The following is a 12,887-nucleotide window of genomic DNA, read 5'->3' as shown; positions in this document are numbered from 1 at the left end:
CTTCTGTTGTTTTTATAGTAACCAAAGGGACATTCTTATTCCTGGAAGTGGTGGCATGTGCATCCCAGCACTCAGGAGGCAGAGGCAGACAGATCTCTGAGTCTGAGGACAGACTGATCTACAGAGTGGGTGCAAGGAGTGCCAGGGCTACACAGAGAAACCCTGTCTTGAAAAAACAAACAAACCAAACAAAAGCAAACAACAAAAAGAACATTATTATGATTGTGTGTGTGTGTTATGTACATGTGTATGCAGGCAGGCACTTGCACAGGGCAGAGGAGTCTTCGATGACTTCGTTGATTCCTCTCCACCTTATTTTTTGAGACAGGGCCCTTCCCTGAACTTGGTACTCACCCACTCAGCTAGACTGTCTGGCAGTGGGATCTCATGCAGGAACCCGTCATCCTGCCTTTCACGTGGGCGCTAGGATCCGAACTGGGCTCCCCAGGCTTGCACAGCAAACACTTCACCCACTGAGCCTTCTCCTCAGCCACTGTTTCCTGTTAGTTTGGTTTTGTTGTTGTTTTCAATCAAAAATCTCACTTAGGGCACGGTGGCCCCAAGCTTGCTATGTAGCCAAGTGCGCCCTCCTGATCTACCTCTCAAGTGCTGGGGTCACAAGCATGTGCCACTTCCCCAGGCTGCAAAGTTTCATGCCTCACAGGCAGCAACGACCCCTTCCATCTCACACCCCGGGCTTGCTCCGGTTTGACCCAGCTGAAGTCCCAGAATGGGCTCCACTGGGCGAGCATGGAACATGCCTGGACCAGTCAGTCCCTGCTGACTGGCCAGGACCAGATTCTACGCCCAACTCTGGAACTGGCGTAGGAACTTCAGATCCTAGGGCAGAGTTTGGGAGGGGATGTGGATTCCAGGTAAATTTGAGAGCTGTTAGGAGGAAGACAGAGAATTCTGGTGAAGGAGGATGAAAGCCATTTCTACTGTTGTGAACATTGCCTCAGTGGCATGTATGGCAGGCCACTCGGAGGGAAAGAGAAGCATCGTAGAAGGTCTAATAGACCAGGTACAGTATGTGCCATGCTTTTGAACATTTTAAATTTTATATTTTGTTGGGGGGGTACGTGCCACATAGGCCACATATGGAAGTCAGAGGACAACTCTCAAGAGTTGACTTGCTCCTCCTTCCCCGTGTAGCCTTGGCTGTTCTGGAACTCACTCTATACACCAGGCTGTTCTTGAACTCACAGAGATCCACCTGCCTCTGCCTCCCGAGTGCTGGGATGAAAGTCGTAAGCCACCACGCCCAGCCGTGTTTTAAATTATTTATTTGTATCTATTTTATATGTGAGGGCAGAACTGGGGCTACAGACAAGTTGTGAGCCACCAAACGGGTGCTGGCCATCAAACCAGGGTCCTCCCCAAGAGCAGTGGGTGCTCTGAACTCCTGAGCCATCCCTCCAGCCCAGGCTTCTTTCTTTCACGAACATTGGCTCCTTGACCCCTTTTGGATGTGTGGCATCATCTCATTTGCGCTAGCTCCTGAGAGTGCTCCCCGACACCCATTTCCATGGCGGCACGTGCCTGTCGTCACAGCTTGTGGGCAAGGGAAGAGGAAGAGAAGCAGGGAGATCCCTGTGAGCTTGAGCCTTTGATACATAACCATAATGTCTCCAAAAAGAATGTTGAGGGTCTATACGAACCCCCCAAAAGCCCTTTTTCTGAGGAAGAGGGTTGCACTGATAACCATCTTTTGATGTTCTTGTTTTATGTGCTTGCACGTTTTCACCTGTATGTCCATATGTGCGGTGCCCTCGGGGGCTGGAAGAGAGTGTTGTTTCTCCCCAGATCTGGAGTTACAGACAGTTGTGAGGCATCATGTGTGTGCTGGGAATCCAGCCTGGGTCCTCTGCCAGAGCAGCCAGTGTTCTTAACCACAGAGCCATCTCTCCAGCCTCAGACATCTGCCTTTTAATTTGACTGACTTTGCAACAGGATCCTGAGGTGTGGCCCAGGCTGTCGCCGAGTTTGTGGCAATCCTTCTGCCTCAGCTCCCGAAGCACTGGGATTACAGGTGTATGCCGGCATGTCCACATTCTTACATGTATGTATGTATGTAAGAATGTATGTATGTAACAAGAATGTATGTATTGTCTTTTAAAATAAAAATTGTGTGTGAGTCACATGCGCGGGCACATATGTCGAGCGCACGTGCGGAGGTCAGAGGACGACTTTGGGAGTCAGCCCTCCCACCGTACTCTCCCAGTATTTGAGCCTAGGTCTTCCGGGTTGGCAGAAAAGTTCACTGTATAAGTGAGGACTTCTGGTCCTCCTACTTCTTGCCTGTTGGGCTGACAGGTGTGCACCCACCTCGCCCAGTAAGTGTGCTGGGACTGGAACCCAGGGCCTCAAACATGCCGGGCAAGTGCTCCACCAACTGAGCTACAGCCCAGGATTGTTTTGCTTTTTTTGACACAGGGTGTCAGTAAAAAGCCCAGATTCTCTTGGAACTGTGGCAATCCTCCTGTCTCAGCTCCTGAGTGATGGGACTGCAGACCTGTGCTTCCTGTACTCTATTTTTTTTTTTAAAGAATTAAAAATTTTTTAAAGAATTAAAAAAAATATATATATTATATGCACAAGTGTTTTGCCTGCATGTGTGCCTGCAGGCCAGAAGAGGGCACCAGATCTCACTGTGGATGGTCACGAGCCACCCTGTGGTTGCTGGGAATTGAACTCAGGACCTCTGGAAGAGCATCGAATGTGCTTAACTTCTGAGCCATCTCTCCAGCCCCCAGCTTCCTGTATTTAAAAAAAAAAAAAAAAGTTGAATTCGGTGCAGCACTTGCCTAGCAGGTGGAAAGCCCTGAGTTTATCCCCAGCACTACCAAAATAGATAGGTGGAGGTATACATACACACACACATACATACATGGGTAGATACATGCATGGACACACACGTACATGGATAAATATATGGATACATACACACAGACAAAGATACATGTGTGGATATGTTCATACCTGAATTACTGGTATACACATGGGCAGACAGATAGGCAGATAGGTAGACAGATGTAGGTACATACATACATAGATGTATATATGTATGTATGTACCTATGCATATATGGTACAGTCACCTGTCCATGACCACGTTAGCAAACCACCCAAAACAATACCCTGCTCTCTGCCCCACCCCCTACACTGGTTTAGGCATCGGTTGTGCCCCAAAAGGGCCCGTTCCCTTGGAGGCCTATAGCTTATCTGTCCCCAGACTGCTTGCCGGCCCCGCCCCCTGGAGGGAGCCGCTACTTGGAAGCTCCTGGTCAGCTGTGTCCGGCAGCTGCTGCTGACCCAGCTGTGGACTGGGGGAAAGGGGAAAGGGGAAAGGGAAAGGGAGGTGGGGTTGGGGGGCACGGAGGGGCTGGGGCTACAGCATGGACCATCTCAGGGTGCCCCTCTGGCCTCGAGTTGGCCCCCTCTGTCTCCTTCTCGCTGGGGCAGCCTGGGCGCCCTCACCCAGCCTCCCGGACTCCAAGTTTGAGAGCAAAGGTAAGAGCTGTGCATTGGCACTTCCTCATTAAGTCTCAGAAGGGGAGGGGAGTGCTAGGGCCTGAATCCCCAGCCTGGGTCCCAGAGGACCCTCCAGATGGAATCCTAGGGGCCAAACAGGGTGTCTGAACTTGATGAGGACTGTCAGTGTCTAGGCCCTGGAGTGACACCCAAAGCAGAAGGCTTAGAAGATTGTTTGTTTGAAACAGGATCTCACTAGGCTTACCAGGCTGGCCTTGAACTGCTAGGATTAAAGGCATATGTCACTATGCCTGTGCTGTTTTTGTTTCTGAGGCAGGATCCATATAGCCAAGGCTGCCATTAAAAGCCACTATGTAGCTGAAGTTGGGCTTGAACTACCGATCTCCTGCCTCCCCACCTCCCAGCTGCTGGGATGACAGGCAAGAGCCAGCACCTGAGCTCTGTTTTGTGTTCTGAGGGAGTCTGGGACACGGTAAAAATCGCAGCGGCTAGGAAGTTCTAGGTCGGAGCTCCTGGGGGAGGCGATCAAGCTCACAGGATCCGGGAGAACGCGCGGCCGTAAACACAGTTCGGCGCGCGGATGGTGCCCAGGGCTTGCGAGGAGGAGGAAGGGGGCGGGGGACACGGTTGGCGCTATCGAGGGGCAGCCGGGTGCCTGCGGGGACCGATAGTCGATTCCCTGCACACACACCCGCTAGGGCGGGGCCGGCACCGCTCAACTCGCAGGGTGGGTGGGTGTGCGCTTGGGGGTGGAACGAGGCAGGCGGGGTCGCTACTCTTGGGAGTTTAGGAGGCGCCACTCTGCAAGACCCCTCCAGGGCCGTCTTGGAGAAGAGGGCGGGGCACCGCGATTATCGGGTCTGCACAGGCGACCGGAGGGAGGGCGAGGGGACTGTGGAAGGCAGGCCTGGACTTTCCTGACCCTCCCCTTCCCCCGCCGCGGCCACCCCTTTCCGCAGCGGCCCTGCTGGCATCCCGGGACTCCGAAGAACTGCTGTGCTTCACCCAGCGCTTGGAAGACTTGGTGTGTTTCTGGGAGGAAGCGGCGAGCTCCGGGACGGGCTTCAACTACACTTTCTCTTACCAGCTTGAGTGAGTCCCCCCCAGGACGAGGCGGCCTTAGGCAGGGGTGGGTGCAGCCGAGTTTCCTGGATGTCATTGCCTGGAAGGGCTCCCCGGGCCTGCAGTCAAAGTTAAGGTCGGACAGCTTGGGGTGAGAGGGAGGGGGAGGGAAAGAAGCGGTGTGGAGGGCGCCCCCTCGTGGTCGGGGCTAGGATAATGTCTCTCCATCAATAGACTCGCGTGTCAGGTTGGAGTTAGGACGCGCTGGTCGTGGGGATCTGGGTAAAGGGAATCTGGAACTCTCCAGTCACCTCTTGCCCTCCCTTCTTGTTCAACCTTTCCTCCCCGGTTGCCCCGGCTGCGCAGGGGTGAGTCACGAAAGTCCTGTCGCCTGCACCAGGCGCCCACCGTCCGCGGCTCCGTGCGCTTCTGGTGCTCGCTGCCCACCGCAGACACGTCGAGCTTCGTGCCGCTGGAGCTGCGCGTGACGGCGGCCTCGGGGTCTCCTCGCTACCAGCGCACCATCCATATCAATGAAGTAGGTAGGTGAGAGGGCAGGGGAGCACCCTCGGTCCGGGTGGGGCCGGGATGGGGCCCCCGCCTACCGGACCCATTTCCTTCTGCAGTGCTCCTGGACGCCCCCGCCGGGCTGCTGGCGCGCCGGGCGGAGGAGGGCAGCCACGTGGTGCTGCGCTGGCTGCCACCCCCCGGGGCACCCATGACCACCCACATCCGCTACGAGGTGGACGTGTCGGCAGGCAACCGGGCAGGGGGCACGCAAAGGGTGAGAGCCTGGGAGGGCAGCCCCGCCCAACCTCCAACATCCCATCGCTATTATTATTATTTTAGATTTATTTATTTATTATGTATACAGTGTTCTGCCTGCATGTACACCTGAACGCCAGCAGAGGGCACCAGATCTCACTATAGATGGTTGTGAGCCTCCCTGTGGTTGCTGGGAACTGAACTCAGGATCTCTGGAAGAGCAGACAGTGCTCTTAACCTCTGAGCCATCTCTCCATCCCCTCCCCCATTGCTATTTTTAAATGCTCTCTTTCCTGACGCGTAGACATTAAATTTTATTTATGTGTGTGGCATGCTTGCCACTGAGCACTTACTTGTAGAGGTTAAAGGACGACCTTCGTGGGCCTTCTCCTTTCAGGACTTGGGTCCACTGAACCACATCGTTGGCCCATATCTTTGGGGCTCACGATAGCTCACTGTCCCCCGAATGCCTCTGGGCAACCCATCCGAGCTTGGGCCCTTTCACAACCTGGTACATGGTCTCTGTGAGGTGTCTGCCTCTGCCTTTTATATGGCCCAGGGCCAGCTCCTGCCTCTGGGCGTCCTCGCTCTGGTTGGCTTTGCTACCGAGCGCCCCCAGACACCCTTCCCGCGAGGACGGTGCTGACTAGATGCCTCCCTGCAAGCTCCCAGACCCCGTTCTCGGTCGGTGCTAGCTGGTTAGCTGTCTCCTGGCTCCACCGGCCCCCAGGTGGAGGTTCTGGAAGGACGCACCGAGTGTGTCCTGAGCAACCTGCGGGGCGGGACGCGCTACACCTTCGCTGTTCGAGCGCGCATGGCCGAGCCCAGCTTCAGCGGATTCTGGAGCGCCTGGTCTGAGCCCGCGTCGCTGCTGACCGCGAGCGGTGAGGCCCCAGTTCCTCGGGTGAAGGAGGAGCCGGGCGGAGACCCGGCAACCCCCCCTGACCTCCTTCCTGCCCTCCCAGACCTGGACCCTCTCATCCTGACGCTGTCTCTCATCCTCGTCCTCATCTCGCTGTTGCTGGCAGTGCTCGCCCTGCTGTCCCACCGCCGGTGAGCCCCCAACCTGAGCTCTAACTTAGGTGGTCCCCTGGGATTTGCCTGGGGGTGGGGGGCGGGACGAGGCTCAGAGAGAGGCGAGCAGCGCTTGCCCGGCGTCACACAGTGTGTGGTGACTGCTAAGAATGCAAGTCGACCACACAGCCAGACTCTTGGACTTCGCTCTTGGGAACCTGCTGGACTTCCCTTGACCTTGGTGATGGCTTCTTCCTGCATTCCTTTGTGGGTTCCATTTCCCAATGCCGTCAGCTTTGCCAAATCAACCAGAAAGTTTAATGGAACAGATTTAAGCCATTGGCTTTAACGATCTGCCCAGTCACACTTGAGATACTTATATTCCCAGTGGGCTCAAAGTTTTGGCCTTGCTGCTCTTCCATAAGCGCACAACCTATTTTCCTTTTATGGCCCTGTTTCTTTACACACACAATTTTGGTGGTCCTGGGGATCCCTCCCCCTACTCAAAAGGAGTCTGATAAGGGTTGTGACGCAGCACACACTGAACTCCTGTGCATCCTTCAAAACTATCCCAGCTACTCTTAGGCCTCACTGATGCCTCCCCACAGGCTGCTTCCCATTCCTGCAGGAATGCCAGCATCTCTGTGGTGGGGCTCTGAGAGGGCACGGGTGGGTGTCACGCATCCACGGACTTGTTTCTACCCATGGCAACAGGACTCTGCAGCAGAAGATCTGGCCTGGCATCCCGAGCCCAGAGAGCGAGTTCGAGGGCCTCTTCACCACCCACAAGGGTAACTTCCAGGTAGGTGGCCTGTGGGTCCTCTCCCGGCGGTGCCTGCTGCCACAGAGCGGGCCTCTGAGCTGGCGAGCCTCTCTTCCAGCTGTGGCTGCTGCAGCACGATGGCTGTCTGTGGTGGAGCCCGAGCAGCGCCTTCCCCGAGGACCCGCCTGCCCACCTGGAAGTCCTCTCAGAGCGCCCATGGGGAGCGACACCAGCTGGGGACCCTGGGCCAGGTGACGAAGGACCCTTCCTGGAGCCAGGGGGCACTGAGCACGCCCAGGACACCTACCTGGTTCTGGATGAGTGGTTGCTGCCGCGGAGCCCAGGTGGTGAGAACCTCTCAGGGTCTGGGGACAGTGTGGACCCAGCGACTCTGGATGAAGGCTCAGAAACGTCCTCCTGCCCCTCCGACTTGGCCTCAAAGCCCAGGCCAGAGGGCACCTCGCCTTCCAGCTTCGAGTACACCATCCTAGACCCCAGCTCTCAGCTCCTGTGCCCACAGGCGCTGCCTCCTGAGCCACCTCCCACTCCACCTCACCTGAAGTACCTGTACCTTGTGTCTGATTCGGGTATCTCGACAGACTACAGTTCCGGGGATTCCCAGGGAGTCCATGGGGACTCATCTGGCGGCCCCTACTCCCACCCCTATGAGAACAGCCTTGTCTCAGACCCAGAGCCTCTGCGCTGCAGTTACGTGGCCTGCTCCTAGGACTCCAAGCTCACTTCTTGAAGGGGATTGGTGAGGCCATACTTAAAGTCATGGCTCCCTTTGCCCAGGGAGCGACAGGACTTGCAATGACTGTATATAGAAATATATGTATCGATTTTTCTACTGTGACTTTGTCTTCTTTGTGTGCGTGTGTATGGTGTGAGTGTGGGTGCGTGTACGCCTCAATTCATGTACAGAAGTTGATTCTCTCCCCTCTTCCGGGCTAGCTGTCTGTGCGCTTCTGCTTGTCTTTCCTGTCTGCCTCTCCTTGCCTTTGGCCTGCTGCAAAAGCTGCAGACTACACCAAAACCAGTTTTCTCGTTTGCTTTTTTTTTTTTTTTTTCTCATGAGTAACCATGTCCTTAGGTTTGCATGGGAAATGCTTTCTCCCTCACAGGTCTCTGGCTAGCACCTACAGTAGTTGTTTGAGACAGGAAGCCGAAGGTGACCTTGACCTCCTGATGCTCCTGCCTCTACTCCCCCAAGGGCCGGGACTTCGGGCACACTCTACCACACCCAGCTTAGCGGGTACCGGGCAGTAAACTTTTTACACGTTAGGCAGGCATTCTGCCTACTCAGCTACAGCACGTCTTCTGCCATAGCCTCAGACTTAACCTCTCCCTGGATCCAGACTATGGAAACAAACAGCTAAAGTCTTTGAGCTAAGACTGAAATTTTGGATCTGGCCATGTGAAGACTACAATGGTCAGGGTACATTTCACTGGCTGCTCCGAAACTTAGTGCCTCATTCCCCATCTGTGACATGAACAAACATCAACCTGCCAGACAAAAAACCTGTAACACACCCTGGGGTGCATACCACGAAAATCCAGTTTGGTGAATCAATGAGTTTTACTAGGGTTCTGTACGGGAATATGGGAGTAGAAGTGACCCAAATAGCTACATAACCAAAGCCCACCTCAGCATGGCTGACAGTTCACAAAGCTGGGAACCCCGAGCTCAGAGCACAGCCTGAGCAGCTCAGCAGGTTAGAGCTTCCGTTCCAAGCAGCTCAGCTCACTTATGAGTTTCAGGGACTTCCTGAAGTCTTTGAGTTGTTTACACCCTGAGCTTAAGGAGCTTTCATTGCAGGATGAGGTGTCTATCTCCCTTCACACCATCTTTGGTCTGTTTTGTTTTTTCAGATATATGTACTTATATTTCATGTGTATGTGTGTTCTGTTTATATGTATGCATGTCCACCACTTCATGTCTGGTGGCTCTAGGAAGCCAAAAGTGGGTAGCCAGATCCCCAGGAGCTGTAGCTACAATGCTTGTGTCTGAGGTGGGTGCTGGGAACCCAGGTCCTGTGATCTCTCTTATCCGCTGAGCCTTCTCTCCAGCTCCCTAGTTTTTTGTTTGTCAAGACAGGGTCTCACTAAGTAGCCCTGGAACTTGCCATGTAGATCAGGCTGGCCTTAAACATATCCACACAGATCCACCTGCCTCTGTCTAGGATTAAAGTCCTGTGCCACCACACCTGGCCCATCTTGGTTTTTTGAGACAGGGTCTACTGTAAGCCACAGTGACTTCTAAAACCTGATGTAGCCAAGGACAACCTTGCACTTGTGACCTCCGACCTCTACCTCCCCAAACTGGCCTTACCATTTTGCACATCAGCACACTCAGCTTCAGTTTAATGACTTTAAAAAATGGATGTCCTAAGACAGCTAAACATATGCACACTCTGTATGGAGTGATTCCACTCCCGGCTGTACGCACAGGTGCAAGGTCACGTGACTTAGAGCCCCCCCAACAGGATGTAAGTCAACACACTGATGTAACTGGGACACAGACACCCATGGGATATGCAAGAGGAGCCAAGAATGGGAGCACACTCCACAGGCCCTGCCCTCAAGAGATGAGCCTGGAGGATGAGGAGTTCAAGAACATCCTCAGCTAAGTTTCTACCTCGAGGCTAGCCTGTGCTACAAGAGATCCTATTTGGGGAAAAAAATGCAGCAGGTAGAAGGAAATGAAGTAGGAAACATGGCTAGATCTCATTCACAATGGTGAGTAGGCAAAGAAAGCCTGAGAGGATTTAATTTATTTATGTTTAAAGTTTTGTTATTTACTTATTAGTGTGGAGGGCATATGCTTCTACCCAAATGTGGAAGTCAGAAGGCAACTTGAAGCAATCAGTTCCAACTTTCTACCACGTTGGTCCCAGGAATCAAGGTGACGTCATTATGCTTGTCGCCAATGCCCCTCAGCCACTGCCGATGCTAGCTGACAACCGGAAAACCTGCATCTTTCAGGTCTCTGAGTCTGCACCTGTCTCTGAAGGACGTATTCCATCCAAGGGACTGTCACCCATCAGTGGTCGGACCCTTCACATCCGAGCTGGGCTTAGACGCCTGCGCTGGCAATGGGGCGATCTTCATCTCTCCGCCGGGTAAGAAGGTCACTGACCACTCTATCCTGGGGCTCAGCTTGTCCAAATCCAGGCTGGCCCGAAGGCAGCGGTGCTGTCCGGAGCCTAGGGCATCAGGCTGCAGCCAGCACTGTGCAGGAAAATACCGCTGAAGTAAGGTGAGATGAGGGGCGTCACCATCTGCTTCTCTTTGGGTCTCAAGAGCTACCACCAGCCCGCAGCCGCCACACCCTCCAAGACGGTGGCTGAAGTACGCGGCAGTGTCTAGAAGCAATGCAGCCAGGTAGGCGACTTCCTGGACACCCGGACCCTCTGTTAGGTACTCTTCCAGGCCATCCAGCAGCACAAGGGACGGAGAGTGCCCTGGGGCCTCGTGGGCAGAGGCTAGCAGCTGGAGCAGCTCTTGAAGTGAGGACGGGTACTGGAATCGAACCTTCTAGAAGACAGAAAGAGGCCAGATTTAATACAGGAGGCCAAGACTCCCTATTACGGCTGCCTCGCTTTTTCCGTATTTTCCAGGCTGAGGCTCTCATGCTCCATCCGTACGTAAAGTTCCAGAATGAAACAGCGGCTCAAATATCCTTCACCCTTGTCCCCTGCCCCTTTCCAGCACTCATCAAAATTATTTAAGGAAAAATTATTATTTTTCTTCTTTGATACAGGGTCTCATATAAACCAGGATGACTGCAAACTCGTTTTGTTGCCCAGGATGATCCACTGACCTCCTGAGACTCGCATCCCGGGCGTTACTATGAAGCCCGGTTAAAGGAATGGAACCCAGGGCTTCGCACAGGTTGGGTGCGCGCTCTATTGAGCCCCAGCCCGTCTTTTGTGTTGTTGTTGTTGTTGTTTGTGGTGGTGGTGGTGTGTTTTGTTGGCGCCCGTGCTCGCTAACAAGCCCGACCACAGACGGTCTCTCATTCAATCTTAACTAAACCGCACGGGCGGCTAACCCGCGTGGCTACTCCGCCTCTTCCACAGAGGCTGTACAACGATCTCCGCGTAAATCTACGGTCCGCGCCGCCATTGGCCAGCCGACCTGTCACTCACGCACAGACTCTTCCGCCATTGCTTGACACACCGCCAAGTCCAGCCCTCCGGGTACCTGGAGCCGCCAGTGGTCCCGCGCCGCGGGTGTGCTGAGCGGCAGGCTCTGGAGCGGCCGCCGTGTCAGGAAGAGCACGGGCCCGCGGCCTTCCCCTGCCGCCTCGAGAGCGGCCGCGAACAGCAGCGACGTCTGCGCGGAGCGCGGGGCGCCCAGCAGCAGCAGTGGCGGCCCCGCGCCGCCGTCCTCCCCGCGCCCGGCGTTCAGCACCCGCCGCAGCGCCTCCGCCATTTGCCGAGCGCCGCTGGCCAATCAGGGGTGCGAGGTCATCTTGGGCCCGCCTACGCCGAGGCCTGATTGGCTATCGTTCGTAGCGACGCCGGCGGTCGCTGGAGGTGTGGGCAAATGCTCAAAACACGGAGTGGGGAGAGGATGGGTGCTGGAGAGAATCTGCTGCCGGAGGCCGCGCGAGCAGATTGAAAGGAAGGCCGAGGGTCCAGACGCGCTCCGCAGGGACGCCCAGCCTCGAGGGCGGAGCTAGAGAGAGTGGCCCAGCGGATAAGAGCACGGGCCGCTTTTCCAGAAGACCCGAGTTCAGTTCCCGCCACCCACTAAGTGACTCATCCATTACTCCAGTTTCAGGGAATTCGACGCCCTCTTCTGGCCCCCACGGGCAATGGCACACTTATATACATGGCGCGCTCGCGCACACACACGTAAAAATTAATCTTAAAAAAAAAAAAAAAGGCTGGAGAGATGGCTCAGCAGTTGCTCCGCTCTTCTAGAGGTCCTGTGTTCAATTCCTAGCAACCACATGGTGGCTCACAGCCATCTACACCGGGATCTGATGCCCTCTCCTGGCATGTAGGTGTACGTGAGGACATTAAAAAAAAAAGACTTATTATTATTTATACAGTATTCTGCCTGTATATGTGCCTAGACATCAGAAGAGGACACCAGATCTCATTCTAGATGGTTGTGAGCCACCACGTGGTTCCTGGGAATTGAACTCAGGACCTCTGGAAGAAAAGCCAGTGCTCTTAACCTATGAGCCATCTCTCCAGCCCCTAAATAAATCTTTAGAAAGAAAAAAAAAAAAGATGTAGGTCAACCCTAGTTATGTGAGCCTGGGCTACGTGAGCACCTGTGTTAAAAGAAAATAAAAACCAGACTTCTAGCCTCAGCTTGCCCAGCTGCAAAACGTGTGTTCTGATTGCTGTGGTCACTGCCATGTGTTGATGTGGATATTTGCTAATGGCACAGAAGGACAGTTACAGATGGGCAGGGATAGCTCTTTGCTTTTCTTTGCGTGCTTGAATATGGGGTTGTGTTTTTATGGGCTACAGGTTCACAGATGGTCTTCTATACGGGCTATGGGACTCACAGGCTTTTTTGTTTTGAAATAGGGTCCTAGACCTTTCGCATTTCCTGGAACTCTCGGAGGATAGCCATTGACTTTCTTTTGATCTGCTCGAGCAGCTGCCGGCAGCCGGGAGCACCCATTTTCTCCCCAGTCCTGTTCCTGTCTGGCCTCTGCTTGGGTGCTCGCTCATTCCTGTACATCCAGCACTTCACATACTGAGCCCTCTCCCCTGCATGAGGACTCTAGAAGAGGGCTGTCATCTGACTTTCTCTGGGGCCTT

At 54.3% G+C, this 12,887-nt stretch overlaps 2 protein-coding genes across 3 annotated transcripts; one reads left to right on the top strand and one right to left on the bottom strand.

The window, feature by feature from the left end:
- Positions 1-3,275: 3,275 nt before the first annotated feature.
- On the top strand, positions 3,276-7,949 carry Epor (erythropoietin receptor). 2 transcript variants are annotated; one of them, XM_021643832.2, is made up of 8 exons: positions 3,276-3,512; positions 4,454-4,586; positions 4,923-5,098; positions 5,183-5,340; positions 6,052-6,205; positions 6,287-6,374; positions 7,050-7,137; positions 7,217-7,949. In XM_021643832.2, exons 1-8 carry the CDS (start codon positions 3,398-3,400, stop codon positions 7,823-7,825), a joined length of 1,521 nt encoding a protein of 506 aa, XP_021499507.1. In that variant the 5' UTR covers positions 3,276-3,397; the 3' UTR covers positions 7,826-7,949. The 2 variants fall into 2 exon arrangements, with proteins under 2 accessions (XP_021499507.1, XP_060226830.1); XM_060370847.1 differs by lacking the exons at positions 3,276-3,512; positions 4,454-4,586 and having other exon boundaries at positions 4,956-5,094.
- Positions 7,950-9,837: 1,888 nt separating this feature from the next.
- Swsap1 (SWIM-type zinc finger 7 associated protein 1) lies at positions 9,838-11,559 on the bottom strand. The gene is made up of 2 exons (XM_021643831.2): positions 11,305-11,559; positions 9,838-10,635 (listed from the first exon to the last, which is right to left on the bottom strand). Exons 1-2 carry the CDS (start codon positions 11,533-11,535, stop codon positions 10,135-10,137), a joined length of 732 nt encoding a protein of 243 aa, XP_021499506.2. The 5' UTR covers positions 11,536-11,559; the 3' UTR covers positions 9,838-10,134.
- Between the last annotated feature and the right edge of the window lie 1,328 nt (positions 11,560-12,887).

Source organism: Meriones unguiculatus, chromosome 1 (assembly GCF_030254825.1).
Source record: "Meriones unguiculatus strain TT.TT164.6M chromosome 1, Bangor_MerUng_6.1, whole genome shotgun sequence".
Classification (NCBI taxonomy): Eukaryota; Metazoa; Chordata; class Mammalia; order Rodentia; family Muridae; genus Meriones; species Meriones unguiculatus.
Note: the sequence above shows the minus strand (reverse complement) of the source record. Positions and strands in the feature narration are given on the sequence as shown.

Excerpts from the sequence above, each read along its gene's own strand:
- Epor (XM_021643832.2), top strand. The coding sequence starts at position 3,398 with ATGGACCATCTCAGGGTGCCCCTCTGGCCTCGAGTTGGCCCCCTCTGT. Across the intron at positions 4,587-4,922 it reads ACTTTCTCTTACCAGCTTGA|GGGTGAGTCACGAAAGTCCT; the intron begins GTGAGTCCCCCC and ends CCGGCTGCGCAG. Across the intron at positions 5,341-6,051 it reads GGGCAGGGGGCACGCAAAGG|GTGGAGGTTCTGGAAGGACG; the intron begins GTGAGAGCCTGG and ends ACCGGCCCCCAG.
- Swsap1 (XM_021643831.2), bottom strand. The coding sequence starts at position 11,535 with ATGGCGGAGGCGCTGCGGCGGGTGCTGAACGCCGGGCGCGGGGAGGAC. Across the intron at positions 10,636-11,304 it reads GGGACCACTGGCGGCTCCAG|AAGGTTCGATTCCAGTACCC; the intron begins GTACCCGGAGGG and ends TCTGTCTTCTAG.